This window comes from Pelmatolapia mariae, linkage group LG22 (genome assembly GCF_036321145.2).
Source record: "Pelmatolapia mariae isolate MD_Pm_ZW linkage group LG22, Pm_UMD_F_2, whole genome shotgun sequence".
Taxonomy (NCBI): Eukaryota; Metazoa; Chordata; class Actinopteri; order Cichliformes; family Cichlidae; genus Pelmatolapia; species Pelmatolapia mariae.
The window spans coordinates 34,349,191-34,375,906 of record NC_086245.2 but is presented as its reverse complement, the minus strand read 5'-3'; the positions used below and the strand labels follow the sequence as shown (position 1 = coordinate 34,375,906).

The 26,716-nt window shown below is 40.4% G+C and overlaps 1 protein-coding gene across 2 annotated transcripts; it reads right to left on the bottom strand.

Annotated features, from left to right (window-relative positions):
* Nucleotides 1-1,173: 1,173 nt before the first annotated feature.
* top2b (DNA topoisomerase II beta) lies at nt 1,174-26,499 on the bottom strand. 2 transcript variants are annotated; one of them, XM_065471456.1, is made up of 36 exons: nt 25,995-26,499; nt 22,949-23,104; nt 22,107-22,197; nt 16,947-17,010; nt 16,367-16,512; nt 16,177-16,274; nt 13,723-13,935; nt 13,105-13,278; nt 12,913-13,014; nt 12,684-12,821; nt 12,439-12,577; nt 11,637-11,794; nt 10,996-11,121; nt 10,796-10,906; nt 10,505-10,610; nt 10,282-10,391; nt 10,047-10,139; nt 9,779-9,893; nt 9,467-9,588; nt 8,862-9,010; nt 8,494-8,725; nt 7,454-7,588; nt 7,145-7,345; nt 6,860-7,055; nt 6,679-6,770; nt 6,410-6,565; nt 6,199-6,282; nt 5,744-5,938; nt 5,433-5,559; nt 4,922-5,086; nt 4,121-4,334; nt 3,717-3,799; nt 3,023-3,115; nt 2,712-2,840; nt 2,542-2,627; nt 1,174-1,633 (listed from the first exon to the last, which is right to left on the bottom strand). In XM_065471456.1, the coding sequence occupies exons 1-36, from the start codon at nt 26,034-26,036 to the stop codon at nt 1,475-1,477; spliced, it is 4,800 nt and encodes a 1,599-aa protein (XP_065327528.1). In that variant the 5' UTR covers nt 26,037-26,499; the 3' UTR covers nt 1,174-1,474. The 2 variants fall into 2 exon arrangements, with proteins under 2 accessions (XP_065327528.1, XP_065327527.1); XM_065471455.1 differs by having other exon boundaries at nt 1,175-1,633; nt 2,712-2,843.
* Nucleotides 26,500-26,716: the final 217 nt, after the last annotated feature.

Genomic DNA, 26,716 nt, shown 5'->3' with positions numbered 1-26,716 from the left:
GGTTACAGTCATGAGGAGCTGATTTACAGATGTACAGAGTACATTTACAGATTTACTTTCTTGTTGTGAATAAATAAAACCCAGACAGGAGTCTAAAAACTCCACGAGTGCCCGAGTATCAGTCTAACCCAAGATGAAGCTAATCAGGAGCCAGAAATCATGACTGTGAACTTCACCATCAGCCATATAACAGTAGGTCTGTCGTGTTTGAACCCCTCCAGGACAGACGAGTTCCCAATCACCTTTTCCCATCAGAAAATAGACGATATGCAGTCTTGTATATTTGTGTTAATATGAGACGATATGCCCACAGTTTACTGTGGGATCTGTTGTACATTTATCCAGCCTCTGCTGCAGGCTGAAGTCAACCATGGGAGAGTTTTGAGATTTAAGCTTTGATTGGTTTCCATTTTCCATCATAAATATTGTCTTTGTACATTAACATATACTTTTTATGTTCATATACTGTTTAACTTTACCATGAACTGTCCTGGCAAAGTAATAAAATATATTTATTTTAAACACTGGTGTGTGCAGATGCTTGAAGGACGAAGATGAACACCAAGCCTCATATTACTAATTTAAAACGTTATTTAATACTTTTCCTGTTCTGAGTCCCTCTCATTGTCGTATAAACCAGTCCACACTGAAATGTGTACACTGGTGACAATTTTTTAAGTGTTTTAATCTTATATAGCCCCAAATGACAACCGTCACCTTAAGGCACTTTATATTGTTAAGCACGTCTAGAGCATCACCTCTCTAGTTTACTTCTGAAAGGCTAGCTAAACAGAATCAGATTAGCCGCCTTCATATGTGACAGCACATTAAACAAACAGGAATTTAATAGTTTCCTTTGCCACAGTCTAACAGTCAGTTACTGCAGCCAGTGTGAGTCTCCTCATGCAGCCACAGGCAAATACTCTGGGTATCCCAACAATGACTCTAAAGTTGTACTAGCTACACATTGTATCCAGTGCTTTTCCCCCTCTGTATGTTGGTTGTGTAACATTAGCATCAACTTTAAATAAGAATTTAAAATGAGCAGACACTAAGATTTGTTAGCGTCAGTGTAAACTGATGGAAGCCGTAATTACATCAGTAGTTTGTCGTCTTACGCAGCGGCTCAGTAATAAAAGAATGAAACCAGCAGACTCGGGGACATTTCAGCATTTACTTTCAACTTCATGTTCCAAAAGGTACATATTATTTTAACAATTAAAATGTGCTAAAGCACTGCATTCTAAATTTCTAAAAGCTGCTTCAGACAAATACAGAACGTTTCAATGAGCATAAAAAAGAAACCTGTATATGTAGAATAATAAAAAGTGTAAAACATCTACACATTAAAAATCATTGAACATCACCATTAATGAAAAGAAAATGTAACAGGAAATGTACAAAAGTCTGTGGGGAAGAGGAGGAGGAAGGGCAAATTTCTATACAGGTGGCGTTTGTGTGACGGCGGGCTACTTTAATCAAACATGTCGTCGTCGTCTTCTTCCTCGTTCTCCGACTCGTTGAAGTACTTCACCTCCTTTTTGGCGCGGCCTGGCCGGTCGCGGGTCAGAGCGCTCAGGCCGCTCATGCTGTTGCTGTCGTCCTCGTCGTCTGACGGAGGTTTCTGAGGCTTCTGCACAGAATGAAACACTCGAGTTAATCATTCACGTCACTACGATGCTCGCTAAGCAACACGAGACTCAGACGCTTTATTAAAGAAGCAAAACCATAACACGACTACATTAGACTTGTTATGAATGAAGAGAGGAACTCTAATAGAATTCACTCAAATGACAGTTCTCATTACTCCACCCTGGCTGTATTATGTGTGTTAACTTTATACAGATGATGTAAATATGTAAAAATTGTGCTTCTGTTCTGTGTCCTGCTCTGTTTGTATATGTGTGTTTTTGCTGCTGATACAACCAAATTTCCCCTTGTGGGACAATTAAAGGATTATTCTATTCTATTCTATCTGTCCAAAGGTGGACTCACATAAAACAGCCTCCCACAGTATATTAGCCAAGTACGTCAGGCTTCTGTGCTTGGATGACTTTTTAGCACTGAGGATACTAAAATCCCTTCTAGGGTTTTTCTATATATATATATAAATACTGGCAGTGGCCAGCAGTCCCTCTCATGCACCTGTGGTATCAAAATCTTACATCACCTTCTTCTCAAGTTATCAAATACACGAGACTGAAAAACCACGACCTCTGACCTTGACGTCGACATCACTTGTCTGATATCTTTGGTAGAAACACCTGTGGTGTCAGTTTGAAACTCCTATGCTACCTCTTCTTCAAGTTATCACATTCACAAGATTTTCAGCAAACACGACCTCTGACCTCGAGGTTGAGATCACCCAGATTCACACTCGTTTGAGATTTTTTGGTATCAATTTGAAGCTGCTACAGTCACAAACTTGGTAGTCCATGTTGGCTGATGGTGTAAAGTGGAGTACCACCTGGACAGGTCACCAGTTCAGCGTGGCCTCGCCTGCCAGAATCACACAGTAAAATTTCGTCTCTATGCACTTACTCTCCCCGGAGGCTTTGCAGTTTTCTTCATGGGGCTGTACTCGTCCTCAGAGCCAGAGCCCTTCCTCTTCCTCCCCCGGCCTTTACCTGCAACAAGGTAACAAAAGCTCACAACCTGCACTGTGACTTTTTTACATTTCTTCTTCTTCTTTTTGTGCACGTGTGCCTTACCTTTAAGAGCTGGTGCTGGTTTCTTAGAGCCAGTATCAGAGTCAGAGTCCCAAATGGATTTATCGGGTTTTTTTGCTTTTGGTGCTGGTGGTTTCTTAGGTTTAGGAACTGCATCAGATGGCTTCTTAGCTGCTACAGAAAACAAACACCTGGTCTTCAAATGCTGCACGTGCATGACTTCACAGTCACATGAAGGATCAGCAGTACTGTGGCACATTTGAGCCTTTGCTTTGACGCATCAGCAGCATCTTGACACAACATAACAGACTGTCACTGTAAGGAGTGGACTGCTCTCTCCTGGACATACTGACCTTTCTTTGCTGGAGATGCTTTGTCAAATGCAGAGCTGCTGGAGTAAGTGAACACTGGGCTGTTGTCATTGTCGCTGTCAGACTTTGCTTCGTCTACAACAAAAACATAAGCATTCAGCTGCTGTTGTGTCTGTAGGTCACTGATAGATCATCCCCAAATCTGCTCCAGACTTCTTTTAATAAAACCTCCCAATAGCAGCTCTACTAGACTGAGATCAGGGGACTATAGAGGACATTTGAGTACAGTGAATTCGTCGTCCTGAAATGACTGGAGCTTTGCAACAGCATGCTATCCTGCTGAAAGCATCCACCAGAAGATAATGGGATAAACTGGTCAGAAACATGCTCAGTTGGCCCGTGTTGATCCTCAACTTGTAGTAAGAGACCCAAAGAAAATATATTGTGACACCACAACACCAACACCCTGAACCACTGATGCTAGCAGGATGTTTTGTGTTGTTTACATCAAATTCTGACCCTGCAGTTCAAATTGCGTCGAAGAAATCGAGGCTCATCAGACCTGGCAATGTTTCGTTTCCCCCCTACAAGCTTCTATTGTCCAATTATGGTGAGCTTGTGTTAACTGAAGCCGGTTTCCTGTTCTTCACTGACAACAATAGCACAGGCGTGATCATCTGAAGCTGTAGCCCCCCATCTGTTTCAGTCTGAAGTGTTCTCAAAGACACAGACTCACCACTTTCATTGCTCTTTTCAGACGCAGCTACCTTGGATGAGAAGATGCTGGCTGTGTCTTTCTTTTTAGCTGCAGTCGCTGAACTGCAGAGAGGGAGAAGGAACACATTCAAAAGTAAAATACTCGGCAAGTCAGAAGGGAGAGATTGTGTGTGTGTGTGTGTGTATTCATATCTTTGTGGGGACCAACAACCCTTTGAAGGCATTTTTGAGACTCAAAATGGGGTTTTAGTGACAGGGTTAGCTTTAGGGTTAGGGGCTAGGGAAAGCATCATGTCAATTAGATGTCCCCACAAGACATGAATAGCAGACATTTGTGTGTGGTGGTGGGTGCAAGAACACAAATGGTGGAAATCCAGGTGCTGAAATTATCATTGAACGTAGTGAACTATTCCTAAACCTTACACAGCTTTTTGTTTGGGTGACGTATATGCTTCATCGTTGTCATCATCTTCATTGTCATCATTATGGTCATTATAGCGGTCCTTAGGGAAAGCAAAGTCGTCTTTGAACGACCTCACTGGAGAAGAAGGAGGCTCGTCGTCTGCGTTCTCCTCTTCATCTGCCTCTTCCTCATCCTCCTCCTCCGAGAAATCAAATGTGTATTTTGGTTTGGAAGCTGAAAGATGAGAGCAGGGTCTGTGTGAAACCACATTATAACTGCCGGGGATTCTGATGCCACTCTGATGTACAATAATTAGCCGAGTTACATCAGACTCCTGTCAGAAGCTGAGTGATATTTTTAGCCCCGGGTGGTTTGAAATCAAGGAGCTTGCTTCGGATTGAAATGAAATGCTAACCAGTCACACTAAGCAACCACCTGATGCAGACGGGGGAATAAAGCAAAGACTCTGAGTGGATTTAAAAGAGAAACAAAAGGGAAAAAATGCATGATGCACAGTGTGAAACGTGAAGAAAATGAGAATTTTCATTTTGCACATTTGGCGCAGTGAAATGCATATTTAATAAATACTTTCTTTCTGTGCCTCTGACACAAACAAATCCCATCAACCACCCACAGGCTGCTTTAGACTTTCTTGGTGTCTAAACTGTTTCCTTCGCTAATGACAGAAAGACAAATATATGACATCATTAACAATGCATTTATGCTCTGTAGTGCACTGAACACGAAATGAACGCGACAGTTCAAACACTGATGATGATTGGAGAGATGACAGTGAATATTCATAGTGACTGTAACCGTACCCGATGCTCTCTGGGACTTGGTCTCTCTGGGAATGATGGGTTCACTGTCCTCTAGGTCACTCTCTGACTTGGACTCATCGTCAGACCATGGGTTCCTCTTCTTTACCTTTTTAGCAGGAGTACCTGCACCTTTAGGAGCAGGAGGTTTTCTCACTTTAGGAGCTCCTGTATAAGAGTGAACAAGATTACCAGCCTGTCTGTAGGAGTGTTAACATAATACAGTGATGCTCCTCGATGTGCTTTTTAAACTGCAGTAAATCATCAATCAAGGATGAAACGTGTAGTGTTAAACAGCATCCATGCATAGCCAAATCACACAGCATGATGTAAAGTAGCTGATAAACACACATGCATTTACCTCCATACGATGTGCAATTCCACAACTTTTCACAACCCACAGTTCAAACCTCAATTTTCACAAACTTTGCAACTGAGAAATATTTGTCATTTTCACTGCAGCACACTGACTTAACCACTGTGTAACTGAATGATTTCTGCAAGAAGCACTGACCGGGCTCCTTCTTCTCCTTCTTCACTCGTGGAGCTTTCGGTTTGCTTGCAAAGTTTTCTCCACCTCCGCCCTCACCACCCAAACCATCGTCATCAAACTCCAGTTTCAGTGCTGGGTCTGAGTCACCCTGAGAGGAGAATGCAACAAACCTTTATTCCCTTTATTTGGACATGAAAGTGTTTTAGTCTCATATTTGTTTTTCTTAGGAAGTATTTTAGGTTTTATAAGAGAACAACACCTGTGTAACTGTGTGTTCTAGTAATGCTGTCATGAAATCTATGTCAACTTTGAAGCCGAAACACAAAGGTTACCTTCTTCTTTTTGGTCAGTTTTTTGGCTGCGTCAGATTTAATTGCTTGCGTTGGAGGCTCCACCCTTCGGCCAAACGGTGAAGGCATAGTTTCCTCCAGGTTCATCTTCTTCACTTTGGGCTTGCCCACTTTACCCTTTACCAGTTTGATGGCCTTGCCTAAGCTCTGCTCCTCTCGTTCCTGGGCCTCCACATTCTGAGAGGCAGAACATAAAGATGAGTCATGGTATTAATGTTGCAGATTACCAAATAAAATAACACTGGACAAAAGTAGCCTGCACAAAAAAACAAAGGACAGTTGCTGCAAGAGTTCTCTTCATTCAAACTCTACTGACCTAAACAACACAAGACGAACACATTTCAGGTGAATGCTTTCTCCTCTGTATTGTTCGGCTCTGCACCTGCCCGTACGATGTGCGGCTTTAGAAAACAATAAATGGCAACAAACAAACTTACATCCAGCTCCTCGATGAACACCGTCAAGTCCTCCTTCCACAGATCCTCTGGAGACTTTTTCTGCAGGCCATTCAGCTCTCCTCTCTGCACACAAACACACACATTCACTCGGTTAATCAACATGTTATAGTCTACATATTCTTACATGTAAGGATGACTGATGAGACTGAAATTAACATGATGTCAGTCTGTAAAGATATCTATAGAATACCTTTTGGTCCCTCTGCTTAAGCAGTTCGTCCACCTTCTCTTTGGTCAGGCACCACAGAGGCATGTTGAGGATATAGTTGAAGTTTGGGCCTGATGTGGACCCTGAGTCCACTGAACTGTCACTCTCGTTCCCGTCCTTGTAATCCTCTTCTTGAGACTGGTGGATAAAAACATGAAAAATAATTAGTGTGTTAAAGAGATTCTCCCTGCAGTGTTTGTGTTCAGTACCAATCCTGTAATGTGTGAATATTTCTAGAAGCTCTGTGATACCTTTTCCTGAGCCTTGGTCCAGGCAGCAACTGGATCAGATTCATAGCCTTTCTGCACCAGCATGCGGATGAGTTCACGCTTGGACTTGTTTTCTGGTTGGGTTAAAAACAAATGGTGAGATAGAAAAAAGGAATCCGTACTGTGTGCCATGTGAGTGTTGGAGGATTTTCTGTGTTCCTACCGATTACGATTTTTCCTTCGATTTTCTCGAGTACAAAGCGAGCTTGATTGGATAGTTTGGCGGCTTCAGCGCCCAGGCTGCCCAGTAACCAGTCCTTCCTCAGTTTGTAATAGTGCAGGCGGAGCTCAAAGAACTCCTTCAGGATGTCCTGGACTGAATCGTACCTCTTCAGACAGCCCATGTGGTCAAACAACACCTGAGAATGATGTAGTTAAAAAAATGAAAACGTTCCAAGACAACAGCTGTGGTTAAAGCAGAACAAGATAAACCAAGGGGAATATCTACCATAGAGTTACAGGTGAGACTAGACTGCAGTTTAAAGACTTTGTGAAGGCCAGCTGCCTCTGCTTGGGCCAGCTTCTCCTCAGACATGCGAACCACAAACTTTACTGTAGCATCTGTATGGTATTCCTTGTAATCGTTGATGAGAGCTGGCGTCTTGTCAGTGCCCTGCAACATGGGCTCCAGCACAGACTCCTTGTACGCCTGCATACAAAACGGTTAAACATACAGACAGACATAAAAATATATTCCAGATCATTTTCGTTTTATCAATGACTCTTTACACTCTCGAGAAAACAACCTGGACTGTACCTGTGTCCAAGTCCGAACAGGAAGCTCTGTGATCTCAATGGTGTTCTTGTCTATGACTGACACTTCTCCACTGACCAGATACTGGTTCTGACCCAGTTCATGGATTATCCCTTTGAAGTTTTTGTAGCTAGGAAGCTGTGGGTAGAAGGAAATAAGGACAGGGAGGTTAAAGCCTTTATCTACACTTCAAACAACAAACCACAGCAGTTCGTGGAAATCAGAAGCACAGCGTGCTGATGAGGACTGTTTGTTCACATCTCTGACTCTGCATCCATCCTATAATTTGATGCCCTCTCATAGCCCCTGTTGGAAGCTACCCAGGCTTTTAGTCATTGGCCATCTTTCAGCTACCTGTGAGTCATAATGGATTGCATTTATAGCGCTTTTCTAGGCACCCAAACGCTTTACAATTCCACTATTCATTCACTCTCACACACTGGTGGAGGTAAAGTGTCTTGCCCAAGGACACAACGACCAGGACAGAGAGAGCTGGGGGATCGAACCGGCAACCTTCCGGTTACAGATGAGCTTCCCAACCCCCTGAACCACAGTCCTCTAGACACAGAATGAGCACGTGTGTGCCCCGCTGACAACCGTTAACAAGCTGGGGGGTGTACTCTGTGGCACTTTCTGCACGTGCCCTGTGGACACTCCTGTGATCCTGTTTGGGAGGCTGACAGGAAACTAGCTATAGAAACATCAAGCTGCTTTTGACCTACCTTCAACCACTCTACAATCAGTTAAGATATGCCACGTTTTACTGTACAGGTAAACAGTTAAGAGGTAGAGCGAACAAGCAGTTTACACTATGACTTATCTACTTGTCAATTTCTTTTGCCAAGATTTGTGATATAAAGTAAGTGTGTGGTACAAATCAGCTCGAGCCATCTCCAGATTTCACAAGGCATTTTAAACTTTGCACATATGGAAATATGCTTGATATATAGAGGATATGCTAATCTGAACCAGCAGTTTTATCTTTAAAATATACTTTCATCTGTCTCCGTACTTGGCGTGCTTTTATTTTTCACAATGTTTACCATTGGCAGTGGGTCCTGATGGTTGAGCATTCTGTTTATATTGTTGACAATCTCTCGGGGGTCATAGTTGGGAATCTTGCAGGCCCAGCCTGTCCCGATGCCCTCGGCACCATTCACTAGCACCATTGGAATAATGGGAATGTACCATTCTGGCTCCACCTTCTGGTTATCATCATACAGAAACTTTAGTAGGTTGGAATCCACTGCTGGAAACAACAGCTTGGCAAGAGGACTGTGGGAAATTGGACAACATTTATGAAAATTATGCAGTGGAATCCAAAAATGTTTAGTCTGTCTAAAGGTGTCAGATGAGAAACCTTTTTAGAAAAATACATTTGAATTAAAAGACATGCAGGACTCATTTGTACCTGAGCATGGTGAAGATGTAACGAGGACTGGCTGCATCTTTTCCTCCATTGATGCGAGTACCAAACTGACCCAGCGGCTGCAGGATGTTCACGTTGTTGCTGCCCACAAAGTTCTGTGCCAAGTTCACTATGGTCATCATGAGAGCTTGCTAGAAGTACGAATGAAAGAAAAATACATGAATTTGGGTAGTCGGGAGGAGGCAGTGTTAAAGTCTCAGGGTAAATATTTAAAGGTTAAAAAGTTTCAGTTGTTATTAATATGCTTTCAGATATTCCCGTGTATCCTTTGTTTGTTTGTAGGTTTTAAAATATATTTTACTATATTGTATCTGTGTAATCTGTACAATAAATAAAACATCAAGACTAAAAAAAACATCTTTCATTAAAATTTAAAAATGAGAAGTTTGTTGAAAATGAACACGTTTTCTTCTTAGCCAGTCTGCTGTTTTAGGATGGGGTCAATATCCTCTCTGTGGTGTTGAAAAGGAGCATTGAGTATTTTCCCGGGTATCAGTTTATAGTTAGAAACTCACAGATGCGTGGACAGAAATCTCACGCTGTGCTGCTTACGATGGTTCATAACATTCTTAATGATTTGACTGTACCTCTCCATGATGGTAGGCAGACATCTCTGCTACTGAACCAGCCAGCTGAGCGACCTTCACTTCCCTCTTGTCATTCCTCTTCAAGCAGGTAAACAACACTTTTCTCTGGCCTGGCTTTAAACCTAAAAGCAACACACAAACACCATCATCAACATTTACAAAGCTGAAATATCCAGGGCTGATTATACCTCGCATACATTTACAAAATACTGACGTTATGTGTTTGTTGGTATGTTACGGATGCTTTCACTGTGAAAAAGAAAACTTAGCTAAAAAACCCAAACAGTTAAAAGATGGCGGAAGTGTACAAACCATCAACCAAAGACGGGATAGATCTCTCATTGTCAGAATTGGAGAACAAAATCAGCTCTTTGTTGATGAAGTCATTGTAGGAGAGGTGCCGGGCATGAGTTCCATAGAGGTATTGCTGGGTGGTGGGAAAGATGAGGGGAGGGGGAGAAAAGAGAAATAACTCATCTATGTTTTCTCCATTTCACCCAAATCAAATATTGCTGAGTTAGCAGGATTCTGTGTAAAGTCAGTGCGAGGAGCACACAATAAAAGCTTCTTCCATACAAACCTCTGGCAGGCCGTGCATCCTTCTCTGACGTCTGTCTTCCATGAAGTTAGTGAGCCACTCCTTCCTGTCGTCTGTCTTCTTCTTACTGAAGGCCTGAATCAAAGTAAGCATATTGAACAGACCCTGAGCACGCACAAATGTATGCTATAATTACTGGCTGCTTTCAGCCAGACTAAATTCTGTATAGTGGAGTTTTCACAGCCTGTTTGTCCTAGCAGCAGTACAGCGTGCTCACCAGAGTGATGGCAGCATCGTCCTCAGCACCAGTGTATCTGAATGTGATCCGGTGTTTCTCCATGTCAGCAAAGTATTCCTTTGCTTCTTTGCTTGTACTTGTACCCAAACCTGCAACAAAAAATTGATCTTTTTAGTGCAAATAATGAACAATTTTTCAGACAAAAACGTGTGATTTCAAAAGTCGCTCTAAAATAGTTTCTGAAATGATTCAAACACCAAACCTTTGTAGTACTTTATATGCCAGGTTTTATAATTTTCCGTGTGTTTCTTCCACTCGTCAAACTCTGGAATGCTGTAGAAGGCCAGCTCTTGTTTGTTCTTAGTAGCCTGGAAATACATGATGAGGAAGAATCTTTATCACAATGTGTTGCAAGTCGCTCTATTCGCTGCTGTCACAACGCGTGCATGACCTGAATGATCTGAGTCCAAGACACAAATATCACCCTGCATATTTTTCAAGCTTCAGGCTGCTTGATCGGTTTAATAAAATGGTAATGGTGTGCCTCCCTTACTTTGACAATGGGTGTGATGAACTCCTCCAAGAACGTGTGTTTCAGCAGGGAAGGCCAGTTGTGATGGAAGAAGTTGATGAGCAGACCTTTGATATGGGAGCCGTCTTGATCCTGGTGCACAAGGAGAAGAGTTACCGCTATTTTCTGCGCAGCTGTGAGTCCTACCAGAACTGCGAGTGAGTGTCCGTGAGGCCGGTCACCTGATCTGTCATGATCATGATCCTGCCGTAGCGCAGGGTCCTCAGCGACTCTGGGTCGTCGTAACTCTTCTTGTATTGGAGCCCGACGATCTTAATGATGTTGTTAATCTCGGCGTTTTCCATGATCTGTTGACAACATGGATGAAACAGCATGCCTCAGAAGCCGACTACTGCCAGTGATAATAAGGTCCACACAGATTTCAGCTCCTTTTAATCTTCACAGTTCAGTAGAAATAAATCAGAACGTGAGAAATTTACAGGTCATTAACTATTAATGACCGAATGTCTTCTTTGTTTAAACCATCTAAACAATGGTTTAGATGGTTGTCTGATTCATCCACGACTATTTGATCCCATTTTTAGGATGGTCTCTGCTCTGTCCACAAAGAGGTCCTCTCCAAACATTAAAAAAAAAGAAAAAAAGAAACTGGACATATCTGAATATAACTAACAACAATTATTATCGCCACTAAATAAATAAATAAAAATGGAAAACAAAGAAACGATAAGCAAATGGACAAAAACACAGAACAGGGTCAATGTCCTGTTATCACGTGACTGACATTTGTTTTTTTGCATTAATCTGTTTCACCTGCTTTTGTTTCCTACAAGTGAAATGTCATTATTGCTCAGGCTCGTACCTGCTTGTGTGTTGCCTCTCGCACATTCAGGATCTTGCCTCTCAGCGGGAATACTCCATAACGATCCCGACCAATGACTCCCAGTCCAGAGACAGCCAGAGACTTTGCCGAGTCCCCCTCAGTGAGGATAAGTGTGCATTCAGAGGAGTGTTTGCCACCTAAGATGGAGATATGAAGAGGATTACTAAGTTAGCTGCAGTGTGCAGCTTCATGTTGACTGTGAAGAAAAACAAACTTAATTCAGAAGGCTAACATTTTATATTTATTACACATCTGACACACTTTTCATTTTGATGATTATGGTTCATAGCTCATGATGCCGTAAACAGGTGTTGATTTCTTTTTCCAGGAGGACTTGGCACCTTTCCACAGCTACCATCACATGGTTTTCAATTCAATTTGTTTTGTTTTTTTTAATTTAGTTGTTACTATGCGTGAACGCAAACTGGGTCTCAATAACACAACAGCAGAGCCACAAGCGATGAACCTCCACGCCACACAGTTGGACATGGCAAATTCTTTTTAACTAAGAATTAGTCTAATAATAGACTAATATTTTTAAAATATATTTTCATGCATTATTGTACTTCTCTCTGCTTGTAGTCCACCTGAAGTGCATATTTTTAGCAGGTTTACTGCATAGTGTAGAGTCTCAGGAAAACTGTGAAAATGACATCACTATGACCCAATCAGACCCAACAGTACACCATGCAACTCTCTTCTGTAAGATTTCATTAAGAGGTAGTTGCTTGTGGACATTCCTTATTTTAGACTTGAATAAATAATGAAACTAGTTACATACCGGCATCATTGGCATCATCTAGCTTCGGGATGCCTTTGATCTTGCTGTGCTTCACAGATGAACACTTTTTATTCAGCTGTGTCTGAGCTTTGAACTTTACCCAGTTGAGTATGCTCTCCACAATCCCACAGTTGGTTGCCTGTAGGTGACAAACGTTTTTTCTTTGAAGTCCAGCTACTTCACATGAGAAAAGATTAAGTACAAACAATGGTGAAGGCTTGAAAAGAAGTGAGAAATGTCCTTACAGCCCTGATAAACTTGTCTGACAGAAGGCACTTGGACCCAAAGCTCTTGGTCTGGAGTGTCATGTTCTCCTTTGTCTGGGAGTCAAACGATGGATTCTCAATCAGTGCGTTCACAAACACCCAGATGTGGTTTTTCACCTGAAGTACAAATGACAGAAAGATTAAATGTTTTTCAACATGAAGCTGTAAATTGAAACCAATGTATAAATAAGAACCCCAGTGACGTCACCTGGAAGGGTTTAACTGACACTCCTGCCTTGTTCTTCTTTTTCACCACCTCAATAAGTTTGGCTACAATCTGGTCCACCACATAGTCAATGTGCCTGCCACCCTAAAACGTACACGTCTCAGTGTTAAAAGAACATTCTTTACTTCTGACTGCCATTTACACTTCTGCAACTTACTACTCATATCCAGATACCTTTGTGGTGGCAATGCTGTTAACAAAGCTGATTTGTTGGAATCCTTTCTCGCTCATGGTGAGGCAAACCTCCCAGCGATCGTTCACCGTTTCATGCACCACCTTCAGAGCCACGCCCGTCTCATCCAGTTTGTCCTTCACATACAGGTCCACATAGCTGCGGAACCCGTTAACCTTCAGTGAAAGAAGAAGGGTTATTGAACATATAATGTGATATTCAACACGGCAATTAAGTTATCTTTATTTTGATTCAAGCAAACTTTGGTAAAAGCAGCCATGACACAAGAACCATGTACTGTGGAGGCTATAAAGTTCTTATACTCCAAAAATAACACTTCTCATTTAAACAATCCAAACTGGCGTGATGTGAAGATCAGAGTCTGATACATCCGTGTCCTTTAAATGGAAACATTCACACCCATTATCATCCCGTTAACTCAAAACACATTCTAATTTCACCTTCAGTGCTCAGCATTGATGTTTACACTCAATGGTACAGTTTTTGCTATATTTACGCAAACATATACAGTGACAAATCTTTACACACGAACACAACAAATGACTACTTTATGGTTAGCTAGTGTGGCACGATAAGGGAAAACATAGAATGAGACTTACAGGTAATTTTTTGCCGTTCAGAGACACTTTAACTCCCCTGCAGGAGCCAGCTACATCATATGCTCTGCGGGTAAGAAGTGCTACAATATCTTTGTCCAGTTTCTCCATCTTAAACTTGGACAGGTCCGGCTGGAATGTCACAGAGGTGAAGTCATCTCCATCAAAAAACTTAATCTTGGGCTCGGAGGTTTTGGTCATGTTGTTCTGCCACGTCTGAGGAGGATGAAGCACATGATAACATACACATACCTGGTATTTAGACATGGTCATGTGCAGGAGTCTTAAACTTGGACCCCCTTTGCTGCATTAAGTGAACCTGAAAATCTTAATGTGAAAACATTTGGTGTCTTAATAACTGTGCTTGTAAAACCCAGACAAGTGGACTTCTTTATGTTTGTAAAGATGTTTCACCTCTCACCCAAATCACTTCATATGATTGTGACCACTTGTCACAATCCCATGAAAACAGCTCTGATTTCAGTGGGCAAGTGGCACCAAGGCAGATTTCAAATATCAGTCTATAAACAAGGAAGACTGTGACCTTGCGGCAAAAAGAACCGAAGCACATACAAATTTTCTACCTAAATATATTTCTATATGTATATGTAGTGCTACTGAAATGAAATTCTCACTAGACATCTGTAACGGCCCATCCAATCCACACATGTAACCACAGATGTCCTTAAATTAAGTTGTATGTAATAATGAGAAATGAAACACGGAAAAGGGTATTGAACACATGAAGAAAGGGAGGTGTAAAAAGGCATGGACAGTCATGACACCAGCAGAAATCTGTCACTAATTAGACAGCAGCGCTACAAATTAATATCAGCTGGTTCAGTCCCAACTGATGGCCTATAAAAACATGTCTCATTACCAACATGTAACACAAGAAACATCTCATGATGGGTAAAACCAATTAAGACCTTCACAACCTTATTGTTGCAAAACCTGCTCATGGCATTGGTTACAGAAGAGTTTCTAAACTACTGAAAGTTCCAGGGAGCACTGTTGGGCCATAATCTGGAAGTGGAAAGATCCTCATTTCACCATAAACTGTTCACAGTCAGGTGCTCCCCACAAGGTTTCAGACAGAGGAATATAAAGAATTATCAGAAGAGTTGTCCAAGAGCTGAGGAGCACCTGTGGAGAGCTACAGGAAGACCTGGGAGTCAACAGATACAATCGTTTCCAGTGACGAGGCCAACTGAAACTTTCACTATTCAAAGCTTTTTAATACGGTCCTCTTTGGTGGCATCTAGTGGCCAAAAACATGAAGAACAAGTTGAACTAAAGTTGAACTTTCATTGTGAAATAGTGAATAGTGTTATGTCAGATTGATTAATGATTGTGATAAATAAACTTCCTTGTTTTAAACATCTCACAGTTCGTTCTCCCTTTGCTTCTGATGTTTGTAAACATAATATGTGCTTATGTAATTAACAGGTATCTTTACACCTTTAGTGTATTTCTAATCTATCTTAGCTAAATTTTATTTCCACAAATGCAAATACACTAGCCAAAAGCCTCATTTAAAACACTACTATAATGATACTCTATCTTACTTAAAATTGATTATTGTACCACTTAATAAAAAGGCTATAAAAACAATCACTATTTGTACTAATTATAAATTATTTGAATGTAACTTTTTATATTACACCCCCTGGCATATGTTAATTATGTTCCAATTTGTATTCTCTGTATACTGTTGCTTAATTAAATTCTGAAAAAAAAAAGTGTATTTCTAATGTGTTTCATCTGGGTGTAGAATTGCTCAGAACTGGAAACACTTATTAACATCAAAATAAACACACAACACATACGGGGTTATTCTATCTGGTTTTTAACTAGGGACAGGCAGAACATCCTCTACTCATTACTGGCTCCATTTCTCTCAGTACAGTTCACATCTCTTGGATAAAATCACCACAAATCCCACCAATTACTCTTTTCCTTATAAACAATGTAATTGGTAGTGGAGCAGAAACATTCTGAAAAAAGTTTTGGCACGTGAGCTGGAAAGAGAATTGACTCAGTGCTTCTGAACCACTGTGAATAGTACCTTCAGAAATATATAGGTTTATAAAATTGGGGGGTGTTCACCACTTGCAGCTTTGATGGAAAAATACTGACGGCCGCCAATATTACCTCTCAGTCTCCTAACAGATACAAATGTGGTGTCAAAGTCTATCTGTTGCTAAGTTATCGAATTCTTTTGATTTTCAGAAAAGTTGACTTGTTAAAAAAAAAAAAAAAATCAGAAATCTGCAAAACCAACTCGTGAAGTTATGCCAAAAGAATGAGAAATGATAATATAATGAAACATGCAACAGGGTTACTATGAAACCCCAGAAACCGGATATACATTGGTAATATGTATATGTGTAGTAATAAAGCATGAAAAGTACTGCTGTGAGGAAGTAACAGTAAGCAAGTTTGTAGTTATCTCACCTGTTTGAAACTGTGTCTGTACTCCTTACATGCCGTTTCCACTGTGAACTTGGTGCTAAAGATATTGCAGAGTTTAGCACCATAGCCATTCCTTCCACCTGAAACCAATCAAACAGTCAGCAACGCTGCTTTCAGCAACTTTTCTGCATTCACAATAACAACTGAGTGATGTCAGACTTTCTGCATTCACCTGTGACCTTCTTTTCCTCGTCGTCATAGTTGCTGGAGGTGAGCAGGTGGCCAAAAATGAGAGCTGGGACGTACATCTTCTCATCTTTATGCTCCACCACAGGTATTCCTTTACCATTGTTCCAAATGGAAATGGTGTTGGATTCACTAAAAAAGTCAGTATAAAAAGTTTAAATACAGGATAAACGTGGACACAGGGTTGACCTCATCATCAGGGAAATGTATTACACTTTTCACTGTACGTCATAACCCTGTGGTATTTCTTTCTTGTAATAAGGGCTGCAAAAATATTGTTTCAACATTGGCACTAAAGGAGTGTGAATCCTTTAATCTTTTACAAGTGAAATGTATTATTCCACACTTATATGTAACCTTTCCAGGGTGTTTTTATACAAAAAAAACATTTTCAGCTTCCCCAGTTTGACAAAGTGACCCATAACCAGTTCCTCTGCCTCCGATATAAATTGCAGGAGGACACAGGAGGCAGCTTGTTTAAACTGGCTCAAAGAAAAATACATGCTTCATAAGATCAGCTGCATTATTTTTAATGTAATGAGGTAAATATAAAATGATGTACTCACGGGTCAATGGTGATCTTGATGGCAGTCATGTTCTTGTCCCTTTGTTTGTTGTCAGCTGCATTGACTGTCAACAAGCAAAACATCAAAACACAAAGTTGAAAGAACAAAAGTATCCCAGCAGCCGTCCATTACCACGGCTTATGATCTGTAGTTTATTATATTTCTGCAAGATTTACGCTTGTGTTCAGAATTTATCTCAAAAACCTATTTTGGGATGATTTTTAGTAATCGGTCATGGTCAAAACCTTTGACAGAGGCATTATAAACTTTCCATTGAATTTTTTTGTGTTATATGTTTCCATGATATGATAAAGACTAGTCGGAAGAATTTCATAGGTTTCAAAAACTTTTGATTGACAAATAAATACACATTTTGTTTAAGCAGTGGTGGCACTGCCAGAGCTTCTGACCATGACTAGACTTCTTAACATTGTTAGTTTTAGGTAACAATATCAATTTCCACACATTTATTCCTGGGAGTCCACTACAGCAGTTTTGCATGACTCACAGTTCACTTTACTTTTATTTAGACTTAGTTCCCCCTACACCGGATGGCGCATTGGGCAGCAAGGGATCGCCAACGAGCTCTGTTTGCAGCCACATCTTCAGCCTCGTCCCATAAAAAGATTGACCGCTTTCAGGTCTCCACGTCTGTTTTCGTCGTCCGCGGCTCCGTGACCCCCGGGCGGGTCTCCACGACATGGGTATCTTCGGTAGTCGTTCCGGATATCAGTGAAGAACGTGACCGGTGAAACGAAATCGTCGCTCCAATACCACGTCCGCTAGTGGTCGTGAGGCAGTGCGCTGAAGGACCTCCTTGTTGGTAACATGATCTTGATATCAAATCTTGAGAATCCGTCGAAGGCCGCGCTGTTTGGAAAACATTCAGTCGTCGGGTGATTGATGCCATCGACTTTCATGTTTCACTCGCATAGATAGCCACTGGTACGACTATCGTATTGAACAAACGGACTTTGGATGATATTGAGATGGTAGTCGATCTCCAAACCGGATTCAAGTTACGCATGGCCGATGCTGCCTTTCCGAGCCGACAGGCAATGTCCTTGTCCGAGCCACCGTCCGGTGTTATCACACTGCCCAGATACATGAACTGATCGACTTCATCAAGCGGGCGGTGGCCAACGAGTACCAGAGTATTCCCTCCGGCATAACCTCTCTTACACTAACAGTCTTCAGACTGTCTGCTAACCACAAACACAAAGTTTGTGGTTAGCAGACACATTTCAGATAGAGATGAAAGGAAGAGAAAAATGTCACTTGGGCAATGTAGTACATTTTCTAATGGAGAGCACCAACTACCTGATGCATTCACATCCAGGATAGTTAGACACAGCACAGACTACAAACCCAGAACAGTGTTTCTGTGTGGAGCACATTTTTACATTGTTTTTAGTTGTTTGTAGTGGAAGCCTCTGTCCACTGTTACACCCAGTTTGGGATGAACAAAACCCTCCATTATGAAAATAAATGAGTTCAAGTTTAGCCTCTCTCATTTAGCAGTTTTTAATTTAAGAGATATATGACAAGTTTAATCATTTAATCTCTTTTGCAGTACAATATTTCATACAAGAGTTACAGACCTTACAAAATATGAAAAACACGCTGTGTAAGCACACCTCTGGAGTGGTTACCTTGGAATTTTGGAAGCCTTTGCACTGTTCTACATAGTCTGTGAGCCCAAATGTATCCCCTCCCTGAACTGATGTGATTGTCGCACATTTTATTATAAACTCTTTATCACTGTCCCTTGACCTGTGAATACGGATGGGTAGCGATATCGGTTCTGACATAAACGGTAGTAACCAGCCTGAAAAGCAGTGCACATTTCGGTGCTTTTTATTTTCCTGAGATGTCATACACTTTGGATTCTAGCCAATCATTTTACCTTTCCAAGGATAGTAGGCGGGCCCAGGTACGTACTAGAGCAGGGCGATATGACCAAAAATATTTATCACGATATACATTTGAAAATTTGTGATAACGATATAACTGACGATATAATTGACACTAGACAAAATACTTTACAACTCCACAACTTGATTAGTGAAAAAACAAAACAAAACATCAATGTATTTTCACTGAAACAAGCAGCTGTTTTTTATGTGCATTAAAGTTATATAAAAATGTAACAGTGCAAATGCAAATTCCTCACTGACAGTTTAACCAAAAGGCATTTCCAGTGGAAACTGGCGACATATCCTCAGCATAACCATGTATAATATCCACACAACTTAAAAAGAGGTTATACACACACAGTACGGTAATATTATGTTGAAGCACAGTATGTATCACTCCGCGAGGCTCCTGCCTACGATAGCCGTAATGCTCCGACAATCCATCAAGCGGTGCGGGTTCGTAGCTTAGCAAAGTCAGTAAACACAACCAGAGTTCATACATAAAGCACACGGGATTATAAGGGGCGCTGTCGATTTTCAGAAAAATCAAAGGATTGATTTTAAGTGTGCCGTATTTTCCAAAAAACACGGTAATAACGACGGCCCGCTAGCATGCTCTACCAAAAATAGTGCTTTGTTGTGTATCTGATGGACGAAAGCTAAACCAGTTCCACACCACTGAAGCTGCAGCATTTTTACAAACCAGTTCTGGTTCATCCATTTCATTCAACGATCCGCTTTCGCCCATCTCATTCTCCGTCGCCGCCATGCTTTTTCGGCCATGTGCGTATGAAAACAAAGGCACTGCGCATGCGCGTTTTACCCATATTCTATCGCCATATTTCATTTTCTTATCGTTGCCCAACATTATACTGGTATTACCGTGAACGGTATGATATGGCCCAGTCCTTGTATGTACGTTCTTTTAGAGCAGAGCTACAGATTAAAAATGGCAAAGGCGAAGCGGTCAAAAGTCTGGCTGTACTTCACAGCAAATGATGCAAACTCAGCAGCCTGCAACAAGTGCTTTAAGGTGATACTGTGCAAAGGAGGTAACACCTCGAATCTGATGAAACACCTGGCGACGCATAGCGTTTTTTTAAAAGCCGAGAAATGCACCGTATTTGATAGCTTGCTGCGAGACCTCACACCGAGCACATCTACTGCGGGTGTGGTGCCTGTTATCGGAACCGGAGTTAGCAACATCCCCCAAGAACCCGAAGAGGAGAGTCCTGGCCCCTAGCCCTGCCAGTGTAGCAGAAATGATGACAGATGATGATGGCAGCAGCAGCCGTTCTTCTCTGCGTGAGTAGCTTAATGTTGTTCCTGTGTAATTTACGTTGAGTAGGCTAACCACGTTATTAAATTAATGCACGTAAGGTGAACTAGCAAACAGTCGTAGTTACATGCGGCTGTCTTCTTGTTTGATAGAGTGATACCATATATGCCCTATAGCTGCAGAAAAGACTAACATTGTTATCTTTTTACAAAAAAAACAGCTAAACATGAGAGGTTTTTGGACAAAGTTTGTATTTTCCATTGTTTAAGCACCGGTTCCAACCAAAGGAGGTATGTTGTATCAACAGAAAAGGCTAACTTGGTTAGCATTTTGCAGAAAAAAGAGACTGCTAAAAATAAAAACATAAGAGGTTTTTGGACAAAGTTTGTGTTCTCCATTCTTTAAGCACTGGTTCGAGCATTGTTTAAGCACCGGCATCGTTTCAAAAGTACCGGTTTGGCACCAGTATTGAATAAAACCTAAACGATACCCATCCCTACCTGTGAATGAACACCTGTTTATATATTTTTTTTTTAATTGTGCCAAGTGTTCATATCTGCATAAGACTTTCAAATCCATGAATAATATAAAATACCACGACTCCTCCAGCTTTTCAATGTAAATCCCCCTGCTGGGCTATAAACGAGTAGTGGTTTGCTCACCCTGATGGAACGCACAGCTCTAAACAACTACTACTAACTAACTACTACTGTTGTCAAACAATATCATACCAATCCAAAAGATCACAATAAACAGCACAGTCACATTATTACTGAGCCACCGCTAAGACAAACACTTTTGTTAATAAAATATGTCTATTTTTCTAATAAAAAAAATAAGGCTCCCATGGCTGCATGTATACAGAGCGTACAGCAACAACACACATTGTGAATAACGATCAGCAGAAATAACAGCAAAATGATAGAGAATTTTATGCCTTGCATAACCGTACATTCGTCGTCAAATAGGGATTGTTGCCATTTTATGCTTGCTCTATAATGTGTCAAGAAGTACCAAAAATAGTGCTCAATTTTATATCTTCAGATATTTTACTGCGTGTAACTATAACTCACAGTACAGCAGAACATACAAACAAAGTTCTAAAATTTTCAGATTGCAGTATTATGAACTTTTGTAACATCAATCATTTCATCACTACACTAAACTGAAAAATAACATATCATATTTGGATGAAATTACAAATAAAACGAATCTGTACCTCGTTTGGTCTACAAACCATTTTGCTGAAAGTGCTTCTTTAGAAATATATATGTTTCAGATCTTTGCCTGCTACATAATTACACAGTCATGGCATTAATATCCAGACAATGAAGCAGTGTGATTATTGAAATAGAAACATGCAGGCCAAGAGGGCCAAGTATGCAGGAAAACCATCACCAACAACCCTCCCAGTGTTTGGGTGGCATCATCTCAAAGCTCATACACTGCTGCACTTTGCACACAGTATTACTCTACATTTGTCTGAGAGGCTAATATATAACATGCAGCCTGCTTTATTATCCTTTATTAAGCCAGTGGATGCAGCTATGACTGCGTGCTACCTCAAACACATTTGACTTTGCATAGGTCATAAATAGGCTCACATAGAAATACTGTACACATCAAGTCCATATGTAGATCAGTGCTGCTGAACAGTGCTAACAACAGCCTGACTCAGTGAATGATACCAACATTATAATGATAATGCCTCATTTAGTGTGTAAAAGACAAATGTTGAAATGTTTCATACCCATATTCAGGATTTACTCGTGTTTTCTTGAACTGAACAACAGATCTTATATGTGCCCAGATGACCACGGCCCAGCTGCACACACATCTTTAAACTAAATAATCCAAATTTCTAGTCACACATTAACAAGTTTTCTTAAACAATTTGAATCTTTAATCGGGGGGGAAGAAACATTTTTCAACACACTTATTAGAAAACAATTTGGAATCACTTACCAAGAATTTCATCAAAGATTTTGTACAGTCCAGGAACATAGGTGATTTCTCTCTGGTTCATTCCGATCTCTTCATCAAAAACCCACATTTGCTGGAAGAGTTGCAAAAAAACAAAACACATTAAAAATAATGACAATAATCAAATTCTGCTGATAGCACTAGACTGAAGGAGTAAGCTTAAGGAATGTTGAGGTTATATTCATCAGAACAGTCTCGGGAAGTAACAGAAGATATAGGATTCTGAATTAAAATTTGGCCAGTAAAACAGGTTTTCAATTATAGATTCAGTTACTGATTATTCCTTTAATTAAAATGTGAATGGTTTAAACTATAGCTATACTGGTGGACAGACGTTTGTATGTATTATTTCACTGGGCACCAGGAGTGTCTTGGAAGAGCCTGAGAGGAGACTTGTGTTAACTTGTCAATTAACTCTTCTGAACTGGGCAAACATTTTGGTACATAATCTGCAAAAGACAGATGATTTGTCACACATTTCCTAAATGACACAGCCAAAGGACAATGGGCTCTGTACTACACACAACAGTAAAGATGGGAGACAGTTCAAAACCAAAGGACTTTTACTGTGAGCAGGGTTTAGGCAGCTCCTTACGACACACTTACAGGCAACCATTAATGTGCTACTCTAGCCAAACAGATTTTCACCTGAAGACAGAATCATTTTAGCAGAAAATTTTAAGAAACAAAATAAAAATAAAGATTGTTATTCTATAAACTCCTGACACAAAAATAAGCTTGAAGCCCTCTTTGTAAAATGCCAGTGAAGTTGTACTGCAAGTAGTTCTGTAGCCACCAGCAGAAGGCAGTCTCTTGGGACCCACCTGGGTGATTGGCTCAACAGAACCAATGTACGTGTCTGGACGGAGGAGGATGTGCTCTAGCTGGGTCTTCTTCTGGTACACTCGCTCCACAGATAACTTGGAACCTTTCTTGGCCCCTTCCATTTTTCCAGCATCCCCTCTGCCATTCGCAGCCTCCTGTTAGACAGAATGGTTTTAGCTGTGAGTTCATTTATTGCTGTATGAGACACCCAGGATATACACAGAATTGAATTTCATTGTTACTGGAGGGCAGGGGGTCTAATCCACCATCTTTATTCCAAACGACATTGTTTTATTTTTAGTTTGAAAGTTGTGAAAAATACCAGCTTTAAGTTTTACTGAACATACATTACTGTCGAAACGTCTTGAGTCACCTTTCATCTCTTTATGTTTTACTAGGTAGATGGAAAATAGGTGCAGCAAAAGTACTGAAACATCTGGAAACATAGATGGGATAGCACAGTGTAATCAGGCAATTCTACTTTTTTTTTTATTATTCTAACAAGTTAGAAATATTTGGCATGATCTCCTTTATCCTTCAACACAGCCTTAAGTCTCTTAAGTTTTCTTTTAATTTCTTGAAGCATTCTTCAGGAATTCTCCAGGGTTCTTGAAGGACATTACAAACCTCTTCTTTGGGATCAATACGCTCTTCGTAGGTAAATACCAACACAAGCAGGCACAATAAAAGCATCAGTACGTAAAAAGAGAGCAACTTCAACAGCCTCCAGCAAAGCACGACGCTTTTCAAAATATGCAAGAAAATTGTTCTCTGTGATCGAGGAACCAACAGATATGTTCCACCCCTGGAGCCAAAAACACATCTTTGACTACAACCAGGCTATAAAAGAGGAGATATTAGCAGCTGGTGATGTGTGACTCAAATGTAAACTCTGCCTGGTATTGGTGTGTAATCGCTAGTTGCACTCAGTATGACAAGATAAGTAAATAGTGGATGGAAATTACTGATGCAGTTATATAGTGGAAAAAGCAGCTTTAAGCTGCTGGTTAAAAAGCTCCAACCTTGGCATTAGCTTCAGGGTGGCTGTAGCTCACGAAGTAGAGCGGGTCATCTGCTTATTGGAAGGTTGGTGGTTTGATTCCTGGCTGTTCCAGTATGCACGCCAAATATCCTTGGGCAAGTTACTAACCCAAGTTGCTCTCTGATGTATCCATCGGAGAATGTAAGTTAGATAGAAAGCAATTATAGTAGAAATAGTGCTCTTGTGAATGAGGCAAGTTGTGTAAAGTGCTTTTTATTATGTGACAATTTTATGCAAAAGTTATTTCAGTTACTGTTAAACTAAAGTGTTAAACTGTTATTTTGTACTCTCACTTAAACATTTCTGGGGAAAACAATACTCAAACTACCTAATTTGTGCTTATATTTGAATTATGCTTCATCAGTTCTAGTGCTCTATAATTTCGCTCATCGCCGCACACTTGTGTTTCTTTTTGCAAACTGCAAACATCAATAAAACAACTTCAGTATATTTTTCCATAGCATCAGCAATATTATTTCTAATTTTCTTGAAATAATATGATATAATCTTAACCTCTACTTAACAACCACCATTCCACTGAGAGCATTTCTGACGAGGCTTCCAGAAACCTTCATTTTCTCCACCAATTTGCTAAAATTTTTAAGCTCACCCTGCACAATGTACCGAGATATGCAAAATGTTTTGTTAAAATCTCGTTGCTAAACACCTTGTTGATGCAAGCACACTAGGAACAGATGATGTGCTTTAGTGACAGACTGTTAATAACAGATAAAAATGAAAATAACCATTAGCCAAGTTTTAATTGTAAGTTGTCTGTTACAACTTTTTCATAGTAGTGGTGAATTAATGAGAATAAACAACAAAAGGACAAAAGTTTAATTTCTGTCTGTAGTTCATAATCATATGTTTTGGTCATGAAGTGATAAATATAACTATGCTTATATTATTATATACGCTTTAATATATATTAATTGATGATATTCTAATAAATATATTCGCATACACTAACAAGCAGGAATTCCCAACAACAAGGGGGTGGAGGTTGATCTCAGAAAAAAAAATTATTCACCTTATTTTAACATATTAATGAATTCAACAGGCTTAAACAACAGATGATAACCACCAGTCACTTTGATAAATGCTAAGATTCAAGTTCAGCCTAATAGTAAAATATACTCATACAGTAAGTCTAATGGTACGGAATGTAAACAGTGTGTAACACAGACCTGTATTTGAAAAGTATTAATTACAGTCACCTTGTCAATGCAGTATCTGAAGTAACTAATTATTTGTATCAACAGCAGGTAACTGTTGTGTTATAAGATTTTTGAAGCGCATGTAAACATCTGCATTTTTAAATACTTTAGTTCAAATCTGTTACTACAGTGTTACTTACAGTAGTACTCATACAGCAAAAGTCGGATATTAAAGCAATGTTAATGCTGCAGAGAAGTTTAAATGTAACTGCACACCAGACGGTTGGTGCGAATAGGTCAGACTGACGAAGGGCAGAGAGCGGTCTGAATCACCGTACAACTATAGTGTGAAGTGCTGTGCTGGCTCGCACTTGTGATTCCTGTTCATTTTCAGTACATCTCCTACCGCATTTTTCCATCACGTATTAGCGGTACATGTAGTGGTACAAACAGTCATGTAAACCAGTCTCGATGAGACGCTTCTTCCAACTTTCGCTTGAAGACATAAACAAGGAACCATCAGGGCAGAAAAAGAAAAAGATGAATGTCGCGACCTCCCGGCCCTTCACGTCTACAAGACTCAACCCAGTTCACTGCTTAGTAACAGAGTTAGAATTTAACAACAGACTGTAGATGGCTCATCCTTAACAACTGTATGAATAGCCAGCAGAATAAATACACCGGCTGGCGATGAAATTTAAATGCCATCGAGAGGCAATAGTCGAGGTTCGCGCTGCCCTTGGGTTGAAACAACATTGTAAAGTATTGCGATAGAGCTATTACTTAAAAACATTGTAATTATTTTTTTTAAGCCAAGTTCGTTACTCGTGTGCCAAACAAACTTACCATCCAAGCCAGAGCCCCGCTTCCTGTAGCGCCGTTGGACATCTTCCTTTGTGATTGTTATTTTTTTTCCTAGCTCGCAAAAGGTCTTAGTTCCCGTCCAAGTCAAAGTCCGTCTACATAACAAAATGTCTTACTTGCTAAAACACACCCAAACCAGTTTATATCCCATGTCTTTTTTGGGTCGTTTAAAAGATAACTCTTAAAAATGCAACGAAACAGGCAGACGATTGGAGCGTATCGCAGCTATTGTTAAAATCGACAAGCGCTGGCACAGTAGGCCTAAACTTCCAACAAAGATGCTAACCGGCTACAGGCTTTCAAATAAATACTGTACAAAAGTCACGCATTAAATATGTTTACAATTTCACGTGAAAATGAAACATAATAAAAGCGCAGTTTATCTGAAACGCTCTAAAAATTGATTTAATTAAACACTTTGCATTTACACATCAAGCCTGTATTAGCTAACCGCAGCTACCGCTGTCCGGCTCCGCCATCTGCAAGATATACGCCGAACCGTCTCGTAGATATGCCGACCAATCAGGTGTAAGCTTTTCAAACGCACCGGCATTTCAACCAATAGGACAGGTCAATTTATAGTAACCCTTCCTCCTTTTTTCAACACAAGATGGCGGCAAAAGTCCGTTCGAGCTTCGTCACAGCAGGCAGCGTAATATTATTAGTGCTACGAATACGTTGTTTTACCTTTACTCCAGGGTTAC